At 54.7% G+C, this 18,150-nt stretch overlaps 1 protein-coding gene across 1 annotated transcript in view; it reads left to right on the top strand.

Moving 5' to 3' along the window:
• ZFAT (zinc finger and AT-hook domain containing) overlaps window positions 1-16,726 on the top strand; it is a 422,711-nt gene extending 405,985 nt beyond the window's left edge. The window contains 1 exon segment of the mRNA XM_037803015.1: window positions 15,917-16,726. Within this exon segment, the coding sequence (XP_037658943.1) occupies window positions 15,917-16,159 (243 nt within the window). The 3' untranslated portion in view covers window positions 16,160-16,726.
• Window positions 16,727-18,150: the final 1,424 nt, after the last annotated feature.

Here is an 18,150-nt window from a genome sequence, read left to right as displayed (position 1 = left end):
TCTCTTCTCCCGCCTTGTGGCCTTCACAGCCTTGGCACCCGCCGTGCCTGGCAGCAGGGCCCTGCCCAGCTCTCTGCAGGGCGACCTTGGTCCTCAGGCCTCAGCTCCAGGGGCATGTTTGCAGCAAGCCCTTTCCTGACCACCCCAGTCCACCTTAGTCCTTCCTCCTGTCCCCTTTTCACACTCTGTCTCACCTCCCTGTTCTAGTGGTTTCTTAGCTCATAACTATCAGAAATGGTCTTGTCTCTTTCCTTGTTTACAGGCCCTCTTATCCTGAGATTATCCGTGAATTGAGAGCGGGACTGCCTCGGTCCCCCAATTCCGAGATCCTAGGAAGTGCTCAATACTTATTTGTTAAATGATTGCATAATAATGCAAATCTTACAATCTGCTTAAAACCCCGCACTGTCTGCCACTGCCCAGCGACTGTCCACACCCTGTGGCATGGGGACGGGGCCCTTCACCCTAGTCTCTGCCTATCCCTTCTGCCTCGTCTCATCACCTCCCACCCAGCAGTCCCTGCAGATTCTAGAACCTGCCATTCTTTCTTCCCTCCAAGCTGTTTCTGCCAGGAAACAGGTGACTGTTTTCGGGTCCTTTGTGAGGCCCAGGGTCCCGGCTGGTGTGTTTCATGCTGCATCGTGTTCTGAGCTTGGGGCCTGGCACATAGGAAGAGCCTACCAAGTAAATAGTTGTTAAATTGAAATTAAATTGATTGTCCTCGCCACTTCTTCAACCAATGTCCTCCTTCCACATGGCGACCAGAGGTTTTCCCCACGGCGTGTTCAGCCCGTGTGTGAGCTCTTCCACCAGCATGGACGCTCTGTGAGGACAGCTTCTTCCCCCGCTGTTCCCCAGTGGGGAGACCAGGCACAGCAGTCGGCAGGGTTTCCAGGAACGGCCCCCAAGGGTCCACACCCTCTAGTCCCCGGGACCTGTGATGGCCACGAGCCCTCACTCCTGTGATTGTGCTGCTGTTTGGCAGGTTCACCCTAAGGCTGGGGGGACGGGGGATTGTCCAGGTGGGCCATCTAACCACATGTGCCCTTAGAGCAGAGAGGACACCGGGGGGATTACCGCAGCGAAGGATTGGGGTTAAGCTGCTCCATCTGTGGAATTTATTAACAGTAGCAGGAAGCGAATCCAGTCAGTGAGTGACCAGATGGGAAGCAGAGTAGCGCCTTGTTGATAGCGGGGCATGCTTGCAGGGCCTAGGGTGTCACTCCTGGCTGGTCAGTCACCGAGTTAGGTGTTACTGTGGGGTGTTTGGTAGCTGTGGTTATATCTGTGATCAGGTCACTCTAAGTAAAGGAAATTACTCTGGATAATGTGAGTGAGCTTCATCCAATCAGTTGAAGGCCCTGAAAGGAGAAACAGAGGCTTCCCAGGGAAGAAATTCTGCCTCAGGACCGCAGCATAAAATCCTGCCTGAGCTTCCCGCCTGCGGCCTGCCCTGTGCCCCCATAGTCCAGTGAGCCAAAGCCCTGAAGCCTCTGGAGGGTTCCCTGGAGGTCCCTGAGTGACACATCCCCAAATGCAGATGCTGGTAACGGTGAAGGGCTGGAGGTATGGGTGGGCTTCCCGCTTCCCAGGAGCAGCCAGGTTCACACACACCTACACACATTCACCTTGTACACACACCCACATACACTCACACTCGCACACATACACCCCTCACAGATATTCACACTTCCAAACGCACACTCACACATGCACCCCCCACAGAAATCCACATTCACACAGCCACACACATATTCACACACACATTCCCACACACAAGTACAGCCCCCCCCACGTAGAGAGAGAGGGGTGGGCTGGTGGGATGGCTGTCAGCTGTGAGGAGGCCGGCACTGTCCGCAGTGCCTCTGGGAGATGAAGATCCCAGAGAAGGGGCTTTGACGTAGGAGCATCGCCTGCAGTGGGGACGCGGCCGTGGGCTCCTGCTCCTTGGGGACAGCCGCCTGCCCGCTAGGAGAGTCTGGCCAGGCAATGCAGTTGGCTTCCCATCAGACAGTGGCTCTTCCTTCCATGGATCGGGCAGGTAGGAAGGGCTCAGGGCCTGCTCATGGAGTAGCTGGGTCTGGGCAGGGCCGAAGTGCTCCTCTCCCCCTGCAAAAGGATCCCCCCATCCTGGTTCTTCCTGGTTTGATCACAAACCGTATCTTACCATGGCGGTTTGTGTACTTGCCTTTTCTCCCCATCAGTGCCCTGGGCCTGGCGCACTCAAGAGGCCTCATCTGCAGATCAGATGCCCTTGGAGGACACGCTGGGTGGCCTCATGGGTCTCCAGGTGGGGGGTGATGTGCCCTGTTTGGGAGCTGCAGCCCTTACATAGAGGGGCCCACACCGGGGCACTTCTCAAAGGTCAGCCCAGGTCCCTGTCAGTGGAGCCAGCAGCAGGAGGGGCCCGCCTGCCACTCACAGATGTGCCAGCTGATGGGGTGTGACCTTGGCCACAGTCCTCCTTGCATTCTCCTCCCCAGAATGGAGAAAGGATGGAACCTACCTCAGTGGACTGTGGTATAGTGAGTGAAGCTGCTGGCATGGTGCTTTCCTAAATTTTAGCTCCCGTCATCATAGAAACAACACAGCTCCTTCGCTCCTCTTCTGCATGGAGGATGCAGCCTCAGCTGCTTCTGCTCTGGGCCACTTCCGTTCAGCAAGCAGGTTCTGAAGCTGCAGGTGTCCAGCTCTGCTCGGCGTCAGGGCCCTGGGATTGGTGAGGCACCGCCTCTGCATAAGAGCGGGTTGTCTTGGCCCAGAAAGGTAAATACACAGTTGCATGATGTAAATTAGCATGGTTGTGGCTCGAAACAGTCTGTCCCATATGTTCTGTGTAATTTCCTTAGAGATGGCCTGGGAAGAGCTAATGCCAGCGACATCATGGAGTGACATTGCCCACGATAGCGGGAGCTGGGTGAGGGAGTCCCAGGTAAGAGCAGGTGCACCGACTCAAGCTCAGTCGGAAGGAGGAGTGCACGGAGAGAGGGTCACGGCCGAGCAGGTCGTCCTCCCCGAGAACTACCAAGAGCGGAGCAGTGTGGGCGGGTGATTCTGGCCAGGAGAGTGAGGCCCACCTGAGGCCTGGGGTTTGCACGCTGGTCTTAGTTCATCTCCGCTCTGCTAGGCGAGGGCAGCGCCCCATTGGTGCCCAGAATGAGAAGGGGTTGACCATTTCCTTTCCTGTGTTCTTCTTGTTCTTAGATCTGCCTGCTCCTGGTGCAGGCACCTAGATACATGTGAGGGGTGATTTAAATGGCCCATGGCTTGCGGTGAGAAGCGTGTTTTAAACAGGTTCTCTCAGTGCCCTGCCCCTGGGGGTGTCGCTCGCCTTTGCTGGGTGAGGCAGGAGCTCTGCAGGAACCAAGGAGGACTCGTGTGTGGCTCCTTGACTGCCCAATCACCCAGCCAGGCTCTCCCGGGGCCCTTGGAGGTTTCAGGTCACTTATATAAAAGGAGAGAAACTGATCCAGAAAGCAGATTGTTGAGCCAGGGGGAGAGAGAGCCTGCATCAGCTGAGGAAGGAAGCCACCTGTGTCTGCACAGCTGGCAGAGGAAGGGGCCCTGGGGTGGGAAAGGAGGGGTGGGGGCAGTGGGGACCAGGCAGTCCCCTGCCTTGCTGAAGCACTGCCCGGCAGACTGACGCAGTGCGTGGCCATGGGAGAGCCTGGAGGATGGCTGCTGGGGAGAGCTGGTGAACCAGGTGGGCAGAGGATTCCACTCCTGGGGATGGGCAGCTGGGAATGCTCTTCAGCTGGGGTGGCGGGGTGCAGGTGGGCAGGACTCGGGGAAGCCACCCCTGCCCCGAGGGTTCCCCCTCTTTGGAGTGGGTTACCAGGAGGGTGAGATGGCAAGGAGAAAACTTCCCTCTACAAGGCAGCTGACAGTGATTCAGAAACCCTGCCCCCCAATGCCTGGCACTAAATAAAACAAATTCAGAATATGTGGCTTAAAGGTCAGTGAAGTAAAGTATTATTTACAATAAACGTGTCTAAATAGCAAAAGATATGCACAGGCAGGAAGAAACTACTGCCCGTCTCCCTCCCTTTCACTAATAACAGAAGCCGAGTCTGTGTCAGCTCCGCTTTAAAATATCTCCCGGGGCCTGGGTTAGAATAATTCAATTCAAATAGCTCCCGAGCACCTGCTGTCAGCTGGTGCCGCGTGGACGTGGACATGGATGTGGACAAGGTGGGCTCGGGAGGGCGGGGTCAGCGCCTGCAGACGGGGCGGGCTGGGATCGGACCCACCTCTGGAAACGGCACCAAGTCTGGAAACGGCACATGGTGAGAGTCACGAGTCCACGCGTTCAGCACTGGGGTTTTCCCCTGTTCTCTCTATTCTGACTCGGAGAGACCACATTGCTCTCCCCATTTCACCACAGTTCGTAAAAGAAGGCTTACTTTTTCTGAGACTGACCCACACTGTGCCTTGGTCCTTGACTATTACGAGACGAGATGCCCAAGTTGGGGCTCCCTCTTTCTGCTGCCCACATGTCTGCATCCAACCCGCCCGCCTGATGACCTGGTGCAGCCCACATGGACGCTCTTTACCCACAGCCCGTGGTGCAGGGGCCTTGGGAGGTCCAGGCGGCCGCCTCGCTTTCTGCTTTCACTCCCCTCTCAGATCCCATGTGCCCTCGAAGCCGTGTCGCAGGCACAGCCGTGCCACCACTCTTAGGCTCCTGGTGAAGAGCGGTGGCCCTTCGTTCCCCTCAGCCAGGGACCGTGCTGCAGTGGAGTCACTCCTGCAGGATGGCTCCACCGTGTCCGGGTGCACCCAAGGCACGGGCTGGTGGTCGTGTTGGCCGTGTGGGTGCGAGTGTCCTAGAGACCAGGGCCGGCTGTTGGTAGCCCGCAGCCTTTGCAGCTTGGGGTGGGGACTGTTCCTGGGGTCTGTATTTTCAGAAAAGAGAAGTATCTGTTGTCTGTTTCCAACCAAGAGAAAACTAGTGGTGGAGGGGAAGCCTCCCACCATCTTCCCCCAGGAAAAGTGCCTTGTCTGGGGCCAGGATGGAGCACGGCCCTCCTTCCTTCCCACATGTTCTTTCTTTTTAAAAGGTTTTGGTCTTCCGTTGACAGATGGAATGGTTGCTTCCTGCCTGTGAATATCTTTTGACATTTTTGCATTTCTTGCACGCAATACTCTCCCCTCTTTTTTTTTATTTGTCCTTTATGACCATATATATTTCTAGAGTTAGGAATTTATGATGATGTTTTCACAAACCACATTTGTTTATACCTTTTCTTTCCGCTATAAATTCAGGATCGTCTGTACTATTTCCCTTCATTTCCAATGCATATGACGTCACACTTCACCCAGGGCTGTGAAAGTAAATGTGCTTGCTTGTTAACCCTGTGAAATGGCTCTGTCAGTCCCCTTTGGAGCATGCTAGAGGAGGCTATTGCTTTGTTGTAAATTAAGCAGTGAGTGAAATCCTGATTGCTGGAGAGGATAGGGCTCCTTCCCCAGAGCTTCAACCCACGGGGCTGCTTTACCTAAAAGAATCTACTGCAATGTTCTTTTTCATTCTTGTCATTTGGTTGAGTTTGGATTTCTGTCTGCAACCCTCTCATTTTTACTGTATTATCAAGTCTGAGAATTTCTGAGGTGGAAGGGACTTTAGGAGATATTGGGTGTTTGGGAGGAATTAATTAATCACACCCCTTCCTTGGACTTCTAAGTCTGGAGCCTAATGAGAAATAAGACATGAATCAATTGATGGAAATAAGAGCAGCAGCTCTATAGGAGATTAAGATGAGCTGGAGACCAGTTTAGCTATTAGTCCCAGGCAGAGCTGGGTGGTAGCAGGGCAGATCTTTCTAGGAGGCAGTTCTCTTTCCAGCCTCCACCAAATGGCACAGAGGAAGTTCTCAGTGGAACAGAAGAGAGCCCAGAATTTGCTGAAGAATATTGGAATTGAGCTTAGGGGAAATGTGACATTCCAAAGCTTGTCAGAGATGGCTGATTCAATAAATGGTTCACCATGTAGAAGTGTCCAAATGCAGAGGCCATTTTCTGTTTGTCTTGCAAGGCAAATGTTAATCTCGTAGAGCTGCTTGTCTTTAGCTCCAACCAAGGAGCGTGAAGTCCTGTGTGGAGAGTCTGGCAACCCTGTGAAAGCACTGGCCCTTCCAGGGCTGTTCCCAATTTTAAAACTCATTTTCTGTCCGTCGTCTGGTTTCTCAGTCATCTCTGGCTCAGCAGACCTTCACCAGCCTGCCCATCTGCCAATGCCATTAAAACGGTAGTCAAGGAAAGGCTCCCCACCCCTTTTCCACATGAGAACCTCCTCCAAGCAGCATTTCGTGATATCAGACCTCAGCCGTCTCTTAGAAAATCTGCCTTGACAGCCTCCGCGTCTGAAACTGCGTGGAGTTTGTCGTATTCACGCTCTAAAGGAACTTTCATTTATTCCTACTGGGGCTAAATACAGAGGTAAAAACCTGGTTTGGGGCTTCTTTCCTCCATCCCAGGGGTTTGGAGGAACATTTAGGCTGAGCGCCATCCCTCGTTTCTGCCTCTCCCCCTGGCAAGTTGCTTCCGGAATGTTCAGCTTGGTCCACAGCACTTTCTAGAGCACCTGCTTTGTGTGGTGCTGGTGACAGTCCTTTGCTTTTGAGGGAAAACATTTTCTCACTCTAAATGCCATTTGTACTTGTAACTTTTGAAAGAGGAGCTAAGGTATCCCAGAGCATTTGGAAATGATCTCCTGTTTCCTCCTTATCAACCCCTACCCATAATACTCTGCCCTTGCCCTCCTTTTCATTTTTCTTTTATCCTGTTTTTTTTTTTTCGCCTTGTTTTCCCTAGTTATAAAAAGACTATATCATTCTAAAAATTTAGAAAGCACAGAAAAGTGGAAAGAAGAAAAAAATGACCCATAGTTGCAAACAGATAATGTGGACGTCTTTCCTACCAGTTTTATTTGTCATGGTTTAAAAATTCATTTAGTCAGCAAATATTTTCTAGATACTTACCTAATGCCAGCTGCATCTTAGGTGCTGGGAATAGAGTGGCAAAAAATGCAGTCGAGCCCTTGCCTTCGTGAAACCTGTAACAACAAACAGAGAAACGGGACCTGCAGTTTCAGGCAGTGCTGGTGCAGGGAAGGAAACGGAAAGTGAGAGTGTGACAGTGGCCGCTGCTTCTGCTGGGCTGTCTGAGATGTCGTGTTTAGGGCGTGGCGTTTGAGCTGGGCCTGAGGAAGTGAGTGCCAGCACAGGGCCGGTCTTGGGATGGAGGCCCGAGGTGGGACAAGGAGGGGGAGAGGTGGCATCCCACAGGGTCTTCTGGAGGACGCTCTGGTGGATTTGCCCTCTGGGTGGTGAATACAGCACTTTGTGCAGCTTTGCTGCTTTTCTACAGACCATCAGCAGCTTTCTTCTTCATTTAGGGCTGTGGTAGGTGCTTAGTGTCTGTTTCTGCAGTATGGGCCATCTCTGCATATCTGGGTGGTGGTATCGCTGTGCAGAAGCTCGCAGGCTTGGATTTAGAAACCCCCATTCGCTTCCTGACTCCCCCTTCTCTGCTTTCCTTGGGGAGCCCCCAGGGCATCTGGCAGCAGCTGCAGCCGTGGACAGGGCCAGACTGGACTGAGGATGAGGGTGCCAGCCTGGCTCTGTGTGGAAATGTCCGCTTTGGTGCCATGAGACGTGACCTGGAGCACAGAGGCTACAGTGACCCCAGATGCCGCCTTGGGTGACCTCGATGCATTAGCAGAGACAGGCTCGCCAGGGACCATCCCGCTATGGTCAGCTGCTCTCATTTGGTGGTTCATTCAGCAAATCTAGCACTCGATTCAAGAAGCAGGGAATTACCTGGTTGCCCTCTGCCAAGTGTGGCCGGGCTCTGGGAAGACAGAGGGAGCGAGGCACAGGCTGTGCCTTCTCAGACATGGGAAATAGTGGTCACGGCCCACCGGGTGAGTTTGGGATGGCAGTCAACCTGTGGGTGCTCTAGCCTGGGGAGGCCGGAGGGCTTCCTGGAGCCAAGGGCACTGTGCTGAGTTCTCAAAGCCAAATGAGGTCTTCCTGGCAAAGGGGAAGGGTTGGCAGGGAGGCTTCAGGCAGGTGGAGCAGAAGGGCAGGAGTTCAGAGGCCAGAGAGGGCCCGCAGGTGCTCAGGACACACCGCTGTGGAGGTGGAAAGCCACAAGGCTGGAGCAACAGCAGGCCAGTGGGAAGCCTCTGAATGTTAAACAGAGTCTTTCAGACAGACCCCACTCCTTGGAGACTCTATGTGGCTCAAGTTCCAGAATCCCCTGTTTCAGCTGAGGGGCCCTGCTTACCTTAACTCTCTGAGCCGCAGCTTCTCAAAGAGCTATGGCAGGGTCCTCCCTGCCCTGCCATCTCCCCAGGCTGTGTGAGAGTTCAAGGGGATCAGGGGTCTGAAGACACTCAGTGTAACTGTGAAGGGCCTCCCTGCTGAGGCTGGTGTTAGACGTGACTGTCACACAGGGGAGTAAAGGGGTGTCATAAGAACAGAGAAAATGTGGAGCGGTTTCTTCTATCTGGAGGCCTTTGTTGGGATTTAGAGGTAGAGACAGGGCTAGAAACAGGGGTAGTGATAGAGGTACACGTAAGGGAACATACATGTGGCCGTCCCCGTATCATATGCATGCACACGCACATGCACATACACGTGCACACACACAGCCCTGCCCAGTGCCTGCACATTACACACATGAATGCGTACACACATATGCAGACATTTACACACAAATACATGCCTATACACACACAGGTCCTCACTCGCACACTTACGCACACATCTACAGATGCACATACACACACTGCAGGCATCTGGCCCAGCTCCGCCTGAGAGTTTGGCTCTGGTCCTAGGTTTCCGGCATCTGCTGTGCCTGGCCTCAGGTCTGCACGTCTTGGGAGCGGGTCGCATTTTGGGTGTTGTTGATCTTGAGAATGGCTGTGACCTGGTGGCATTCTGAATCCTGGCTTCTTCCCCCAAACCACTGAGGGCTGGGTCAGAGCAGCTGCCCAGTAGGGGCTGAGAACTGATCCTGTGGACAGTAGAGTGCCATCGACAGGAGAATAAACAGTGGCTTCCGGGTCCTTCCCTGGGCTGCAGCCCCAGCTGCCTTCCCTTTCAAGGCCATGAATGACAGCTGACAAAGGACCAGGCCCAAGACACAATTTAACTAGACGCCCAGTTCAGCTTATTTAGAAATGGATTGGAAATGTGAAGGTGCCTGGAGTGGAAGGATCTCCAAGAGGTGGCGGCCACATGGCTGCGAGAATGGTGGCCGTGGTCCTGGTGGCACCCCACCCCACCCCCCGACATAAAGGATTGTCCGTGTCCTAAAGAGACGTGGCGGACTCGAGTCCCCCGAAGGGGAAGGCGATCACCGTCCTCCAGCGCCTGCCGAGGGTGACAGGTGTGGGGGCAGGTGGAGGAGACGGGCAGCTTCTGAGTACAGGCGCTGTGGCGGCGGTTTTCATTTCAGAGGCTTATGCCCGAGCAGTATCCGAGCGATGCCATCCTGGGAAGCGTCATCGGGTATTTTTCCTTTTAGGAAAAGAGGGTGCAGAGGTTTTCTCTTTCTTCATCTCTTATTTATGTGCTGAAAGCCAGGTTCTAATGCTGTGTTCCCATGGACTTAGCCCGAAGGTGTGTGGACATCCCGATGCCCCATCGGGGCCGGGACGTGTGTCTGGGGAATTGAGCTCTTGGGGAGCGCGGCCTCTTCTGGGGACCGAGTCCTCCAGCACAAAGCCGGGCACCGGCAAGTTATTGGCACCGTGTTTTGAAAGCTCAGGGTGAAAGGTGCGATGCTAATGTGTGTTACTGTGCTCCCCCATCAGTCTTAAAAGTTGTGATTTGAAACGCCCAGCCTGTAAGAGCCTGTCCCTTGGCCTCCTTGCTGCTTCCGGGGGGTTCAGCTGTGAGGTGCAGTTCTTTAGTCCCTTCGTTAGTCTGTTTGTCGTAGTACAGGGTCCTTGAATGTGTCTCAGGCTGTTTTGATGTCCCGGGAGGGGTGATGGTTGATGCTGTTTATGGCACGGAGGGTGAGTGGGAGGGAGGCTGGGGGTGTTGTGGGGCAGCCCCTTTGCCCAGTGGCCTTGCTGTTTGGCAGAACAGCCCCTTCCACCACATGTCCCAGCCAGTGGGGCTGCCTGTCGCCGGCTGTGCTTGTGGAGGCAGTGCCATCTCTGCCCCCCTCGGGCCCTTTGGTGAGCATCTGAGCACAGGGGCCCTTTGACAAGTCCACCAGTACGTTTTGATGACACAGGAAGGAGAATAAGGGGCTCCAGTGCTGCAGGCTCGTGAAGTCAGGAGGGGGGCGAGGCCCCCTGGCCCTGCAGCCTCCTGTTGGCTGAGTCCTGTGCCCGGAAAGGTGAGAGGGATGGGCCTCAGCAGGGCAGGCAGCCGCAGGGGGCCAGGGCAGGTGCACAGCCCCCCAGGATGGCCCCTCACCTTGCCCTGAGCCTGCTCCTCCGAAAACTCAGGAAATGATGCCTCTTAGGGTACGGCGAAGATGAAATAATTTAACTAACACACAGTATCCGACACACGGCCAGCACTCATTAATTATTATTACTACTGCTGTGGATTGTTTGCTGCTTTTTGTCATTATTCAGGAAACCCAAGGGAAAGTGTTTTCATGTTTCCCACAGGCAGGCACCCCTCCAGGCCTCCTGGCAGTCCTTGTTCTTTCAGGAACCAAACCACTCTGTGGCTTGAGGGGAAAGTCCGCCAGCACCAGGGGGAGAGTTTTCTTGACCAAAAATCAGAATACTTGGCCTGTGGTTCCAGCCAAAAGTAGCCTCCGCCATGGACAACATGCTGTCTTCCCTCCTTTGCGTCATCCGTGTCGGCTGCTTGACAGAGAGTTTGACACCAGGGCAGGCAGCGGCCAGATCTGCCCAGATTGTTCTCTTTATCATTTTGTGAAAAGGTTGCATCGAGGTTCTCCCCTTGGAGAGTCTTTGAGCATCACCAGCATTTCCTGTGATGCTGCCGAGAGTGATTTGGGGATGGAGGAGCCCGGGCTGTGCTGCCCTCAGGAGCTGCTGGGTGGACGGGAGGCCTGTGCAGGAAGATGGGACGAGCCCCGTGCGTGGGAGCACATGTAGCCACTACTCTTCCTTAAGGGCAGCTTCCTGGGCCAAGGGACTTCCAGAATGTTCTTGGATGCTGGGAAGGAGGAAGCTTAACCTGCTAGCAGTGGCTTTACAAAGGGAGCAGGGAAGGGGCTGGGGAACAGGAGAGGGCAGGACAGGGTGTGGAATAGGGAAAGCGGGATGAGCGAGGCTGTTAGTGCGAGCTGGCTGGCTGCCTGGCACGTGGCAAAGTCTGCATCAGCGTTTGCCGAATGCGTGGACCACAGGGGTGGAAGCTGAACAAGGGACAATATCTCGACGGGAAGCCGTTCATCAGCACAGATACAGCCCAGCAGAAGCCTGGGTTCCGACGGTGGTCACTCGAGGTTCTGGAGGCACACTCGAGGCCGACGTAGCTGCAGAGCGCGGCGTGTGATTGAGTGAGTAATTCGTGCAGTCCCCTGGGTTAAGGTTTTCTATTAGGCGCTCTCTGCTGCTAATAATTTAGCTGAGAGATGTGTTACACACAGCATTTGGGGAAATGGAGTGGCCATCTCAGGGATAATAACATTGTGAAAGCCGTATTATTTCTACCGCAGAGAACAATTTTAAGCCTGTGCTAATAGATCAAGCTACTAGAGTGTGATCATTTTGAACAAAGAGATGGTTGAGAGTTATACCGCCAGCCATAAATGGATGGGGATGGGTAAAAGTGATAATTTCATCCCATTGATCTGTGACACGTAATACCTTTAGTCACTTTGACTCGGTAGGCAGCTGTGGAAGGTCTCTGGACTTGGTCTCACCCAGACCAACGTCCTGATTTTGCCACTTTCCAGCTGTTTGACCTTAGACAAGTCACTGGCCACTCGGAGACTCAGTGTCCCCATTTGTTCATGATTGGAATGTGGTGTGGGAGAATGTCACTCACCGCAAAGAGCTGAGTGGACATCGGGTTCCATGGGGACAGGGAAGAGCATGATTTACTGACACTGCATAAAAATGAACGGACTGTGAGTCCTGTAATACTTGGAGTGCGTGAAGGCGTGCCTCACTCCCTGCAGAGAACCTTACAAAGCTCACACACGAGCTTCACGTAAATGGGCGCTGTTGGGGCTGGCAGAGTCCCTGGCGGCAGCCAGCACACGGGCCTCAGGAAGCCTGGGCTGCCCTTAGGTGCAGCTTCGACACCCAGGAGGAGGGGCAGAGCAGCAGCAGGCCCTCCCCGCCACCCCGTGCGGACGAAGGAGGATGCTCTCTGGAGGGGCCTGTGGAACGCACAAACCCTGGCTCCACCACTCTTTCTGGTGAATTAAACCTAAGGGACGGTATTTGGGAATATTATTGGGTTTCCAGTTATTAGCAGTGGATAAATTTAATGGTGGCTCTCTTGAACAAAACCTTGGAGCTGAGAATTGGAAAAAACAAAACAAATGGAGAAAAGGGTTGTCTTTAAATTGGCTTAATATTTAGAAAAGGTAGTATGGGCAAATAAACCTAAATACTTAGAGGGATAATATGTGAAGTGTAATGCTCAGTAAGTCTTCTCATTTTAGGTAAGTTTTGATTCATGAAGTGCCACAGATTGAATGGTGCAGGCCCTTTTTTGTAAACCTTCAGCATCTTCCTTTGTCGGTAAAATACAGTCTCAGACTCCTGGCTGGAGACCAAGCTCTTCGAGATCTGACTGCAGACTTCATGTGGGGCCTCATCTTTCCCCTCTCACCCCTGCCCTGTGACTTTTGCACAGTCCTGCTCATTGTCCAATTCACACACACCACCAAGAACCTCCTCCAGGCAGTGGTGTCTGGGCCTGCGGACGTGTGGGTCTGGGGCTCAGGAGCGGGATCTGGAGCCACTGGCTTAGCCGGGAGCAGACGCTCTGATGGAGATGAGGGGCCAGAGGAGGAGTCAAGGGTGGAGACCAGGAATCTTCAGGGTTTGTGGGTGAGCAGAAGACAAAGCAGCAGAGGACTCTGGAATCTGGGAACGGGCTTAGAATAGGGCTCAAGAGTGTTGTGGAAGTCAGAGCAGAGGGTGTCTCAGGGAGTAAAGTTGAGCTCAGGGTCAGCAGTCTGGATGGCACAGAATGTTCTGGAACCCAGTGGGTTTGGCGAATGGGCGGTGCCAGTAGCCTTGGCAGGGCTCTCTGGGTGCTGCCACTCTTTGCTCGCTATTGTCTCCCTGCCTGCAGTGCCTTTCCCACTAGGGTCCATGTGCAGGGAACACCGCCGTCCACGAAGCATCCCTGGGCCCTGACGCGACTGAGCTAGGCATTATCCTGCTCCTCAGCTGACCTCTGTTTGAAGCTCTTTGGCCTCTCCTTGATCTTCACCTTGTCTACTTCCCTGTGTCTATGGACTATGGCAGCTCTCAGGCCTGCTGGGGACTCTGCTGTCTCCTGGGGCCAGCCTGGAGAGCTCCGCTGGGTCAGCACTGCTATCAGGAACGGGAGGTCAGAGGCCTGGGCCAGGCAGGGGTCTTTTGTCCTTGCCACCGAGTGCAGCCCTTGTCCGTACCCGGGCATCACTGTGTTCATTATTTAAAGGGAAGCAACTTAGCCAGTGGGAAATTTCTGTCAGTGTCTGTCTCCTCATCTTAGGCCTTGATGAAAATCACTATGTCCAAATAACCGAGTGTCTTAAAGCCAACGTGTCCGTTGATCTGACCACGCTTACCACACTGCCGGTTTACCTGGAGGGCAGTAGGCCGGTTTGCACTGTGAAGTCCGCAGGACCTTGGCAGAAGTCACCTCCCATCGCTCACCTTTTCCTTTGTGTAGAGTTTCCTGACAGAGAAGAGGAGAAAAGCATTTCTTGTTTATTGCCTCCCCCTGTGCAAGCTTCCGTCAGGCATGCTCTTCCAAAGTGAAATAAATCGGTATTTACTTCTGAAGTCCTGGTTCACATTTTCCTAGTTAAATGAAATTGAAACAAACAGTAAAAGAAGAAAAAAGGTCTCGGTTCACTCTAGAAAAAGAAATCAGGCTAAATGTGTGAAGAGTCTCCTCTTGGAATGGTGGATTCTGCCAGCCCAAGTTTATAAAGTTCCTCCGAATCCCCTGCAGGAGGAGCCTTCTCTGTTTTCTCTCTGAATTAAACGTGACCCCGCTGTTGCCCGGGCCCTTTCTGCTCCTCGGGCTGGAGACACTTCCAAGGCGGGTGGGCTGTTCCCAGAGAGAGTGTGGGGTGTTCGGGGGGCAGGCAGGGGTCTGGTCCCCAGGGCCCCATGGTTCCTCCTCACACACCTTCTGTTTTCTCTTTTTTTCTTTGTAACATAACATTTGCCGTTTTAACCATTTTTAAGTGTATAATTCAGGAGGATGAATTACATTCACAGTGTTGTGCTACGAACACCACCGTTCATCACCCCAGACGGCAGCTCTGCACTCACTAAGCCCTAACTCCCCGTCCCCTCCCGCGGCCCTGCATGTGCCCCCCTCTGTCGAGCCCTGACACATGTGGTGCCGTCTCCATCTGCCGCATGACTGCCCCACTGGGCTGGAGCTCCTTCGGGGACCGCGGCATCCACCGTGTGTTAGCTCAGGGCCCGCCACAGTGACCGGCAGCCGGGTGGGCCATCAGTGGGCGAATCTTGAACGCTTGCTGTGTGCCAGGCACCGCGCGCAGCTCTGAGGAAATGGCAGTGACAAGACCAGCGCAGTCAGCCCTCCTGGGGCACTGGGTCAGGCGATGAAGGGTTTGCTGAGTGACTGAGTGAACAGCTGGCAGCACAGTGCCCCTCGGGCAGTAGGTGTTCAAGAGAGCGTCGGATGAACGAGCGAAGGCATCAAAAGGGCCGCGTGCTGTAGCGCACCCGCCCTGCCTACAGAATCTCGTGTACCTCTCCAGCGGTGCTTCCAAGTAGGGGTTTTAATTCCCTCGTGCAGATGACAACACCGAGGTTGGAGGGGAAAGCCCCTCTCCCAGGCCCCCCACAGGGAGTGGTGCTGATACTCGAGCCCTGGGTAGGGCTGGGCCCGTGATGCTCCTTCCACTTGCTCCTGGGAACCAGCTTGGAAACAGAAGGGTCCCTCTGACATCCCTTCATCCTGAGGATTCCCGTTCTCCCACAAAACAGTCCCTGGGCCTGCCTGCCTTCTGGGTTTGTTTTCTAACCCTCCAGTCATTGTGATGGCCCTCAGTGTCAACTCTTCCTAAATCTTCCCTGTGTTCTTGAAGTTCAGTGATTTTTCTTCTCAAGATCAAAGACGGTGGTTCTGTGTAACAGCCCAGAGCCCAGGGCCATGGGGTTCAGCAGGCGTGGAATCTGGCCGTGCCTGGCATCTGCCTTGGGCATGGCAGTCAAGGCCCCACTGCTGACAGGTGCTCCTGCCGATGAGCCTGCCCAGCCCGGTGGCGGTTTGCACCATCTGCCTCGTCCCCGCAGTGCAGGGTGTCAGTGTTGACGGATGGCACTGAGTACAGTCTTGCCAGGGCCTGTCCTCCCTGGCAGGACATTGATCTGCTGGGACCATGGACTCCAGCCCTCCAAGTGTGTGGAGTAAGCCGTCCCCCCTTCCCACCCTCATGCCTTAGGCACCCCCCATGCCTCCTGGAAGCCCTGGGTGGCAGCAGGGCTTCAAGGAAAGAGCTGGGGCTTTGGGTTTGGACTTTAGTTCCGCCCTTTGCTGCAGCTGGAGACCCTGACCATGTTGCTCAGTGTCCTTGAGCGTCACTCTCCTTGTGTGTCAAGTGGGGGTGAGAGTAAGTAGAGAGCGGTGCTGCGAGGATGGTCTGCCACGTGGACAAGCCCCCGGAACCCATGCCTGCTCCGTGAGCGCACACTGTAATTCTATTCCTGCTGACAGACCTGGGATCAGGCCTGTGTGACCTTTCTCTCGTCCTCCCCCAGGTAACAGACGAGGAGCCCAGCTCCAACCACACAGTCATGATCCAGGAGACGCTGCAGCAGGCCTCTGTGGAGCTGGCTGAGCAGCACCACTTGGTGGTGTCCTCCGACGACGTGGAGGGCATCGAGACAGTGACGGTCTACACGCAGGGCGGGGAGGCCTCGGAGTTCATCGTCTACGTGCAGGAGGCCGTGCAGCCCATGGGGCCGCAGGCTGGGGAGCAGCAGCCTGTGCAGGAGCTCTAGAGGACACGGGCGTCTACCCCCACCGCAGGGAGGCCCCCTGCCATCCCACCCCGCCCAGCGGCCCAGACGGTACCCTCCCTGTCCTTGTCACTGGCAGTCCAGGACCCGTGGCTCGACTCTCATTCCCTTCCCTGGCACACACACTCACACGCACACACACCTTTGCCCTATATCATCTGCTTCCTGAAAGGCTTTTGCATCACCTCCCCTGCACACCCCCCATACCTCATTGCCCCTTCGCTGCAAGATTCAGAGACACCCAGCCCCCCTCACGTCTTCCCCGAATCACCTCCCGGACTCCTCAACCCCCATCTAGGTGCACAGTTCTCCTCCTGGGTCCTGTGGCTCCTGTGCAGCCTGGAGGAAATGGGGCAGCCTCACTTAGAAAGTGACCTTAGGGGGAAGGGGGTACCGTCTGGGCTTCATCTACAGAGTCCCTGCCCTCAAGCAGCCAGGGCACTTGTTATCAAGCGAAGTCAACAGGATTCGAGGACCTGTGACTCCCCGCACTGGTGGGGGCTCAGCTTATTACCTTGGAATTCTTTTGCTTAAAAAAAAAAAAAAAAATGCACTTCTCACTGTTCCCCTCCTGCGCTGAGGCAGGAAGGTGGCTGGGAATAAAAGCGTTGTCCTGAGTGCGTCTGCTCCTCCGGTAGGGCAGGTGGTTTCGTTTCCCCTTCCTGGACGGAGGTGTTGGATCAGGGCCCCAGGCAGCAGCCCCCTCCGAGACCCAGGCCCATCCAATGCAGATGGAGATGCTCCTGTCCCCTCTAAACATTGAGGTTTCCTCTGGGGCCTGCTCTTTGATGTTAATGATGTTACCTTCTGTTTCTTGGCGCCAGTGGCACGATTCACTACAGCAGAGAAACAGCAGCACCCCCTCTTTTCCCGTGTTATCTGAGAGGAATAATAAACCGACGCTCGGACGCCTTCGTGCCGGGGTACTGGTGGACTGCAGTTTCCAGCCTGGGTGCTCCTTTCAGATTCTGGCCATTAATTGAGCCCCTCCTGGTGCACAGCACCATGGGAGGTGGAGAGGCAGGGCCTGCTGCCCCCTGCCCAGCACTTGGGGGCTAATAGCGTCCCCCGCCTTTGCACCTCACCAGGGTTTGGGATCTGTTTCCTCTGAGAGCCTTCAAGTCGTGTGGCGCTACGTAAGCATGTATATGTGCAGACAGCTGAGGCGTGGCCGTTCTGGTTGAACAGGGTGGAATCCCAGCCTGTGCCCGTGGTCCCCCACAGCACCAGCCCTCTCACTCCCATCCCTGTTGGGGAAGCATAAAAGCTGCTACCCTAATTCAAGGAGGAAAGTGGCTTCTTGCCCTAAGCAAGGAATGGAGGAACTGCTTCTGGCTCTCAGGGGAAGGAAGGGCACATTCCCTTTGGGAGGAGCTAGGGAAACTTCACAGGCTGGTGGCATGTGGTCTGGGCCTGGAAAACCAGGTAGGATTTGCACCTGCAGGGTTGGGGCGGGAGGGAGAAGGAAGGTGCTTGCAAGAAAGAAGAACAGGGGAGCACACCCTGGAGACATGAGCCGGAGCACAGGGCTGGCCAGCTGGCATCTCAGGGGAAGGGCAGGGAGAGCAGCCAGAAACCAGATCCTAGAAGAACGGGATAATCCAATCAAAAGATCGCACCCATAATAAGTCTGCTCCTACGAGCCTCCATGAAGGAACATAGCCTTTCTGGGGTACATAACAGTTTCAAACCTGCAAGGAACACACATGAATAGCCCTCAAACCCCACCCTCCAGGAGGTCACAGCGTGGGGGAGAGGCAGGATCTGAACGCATGACAGGAAAAGATCCCTGGGTGTGCCAAGGGCTCTGGGTGAGGTTGAGGGAGGGGCCTGCTCCCCCAGGCTCTGTGGCATAGGGCCTTGGCCCACCCAGTGCAGAGAAGCCCCACAACGGTTTGCACAGGCCCTGGCCTGGGTAGCTTCAGGTGAAGGCCTGGAAAACCAGATGCGGTTATTTGACATGCAAGTCAACA

This window comes from Choloepus didactylus, chromosome 14, assembly GCF_015220235.1.
Source record: "Choloepus didactylus isolate mChoDid1 chromosome 14, mChoDid1.pri, whole genome shotgun sequence".
NCBI lineage: Eukaryota > Metazoa > Chordata > Mammalia > Pilosa > Megalonychidae > Choloepus > Choloepus didactylus.
The sequence above is the reverse complement of the archived record's forward strand: the minus strand, read 5'-3'. Positions and strand labels throughout refer to the sequence as shown.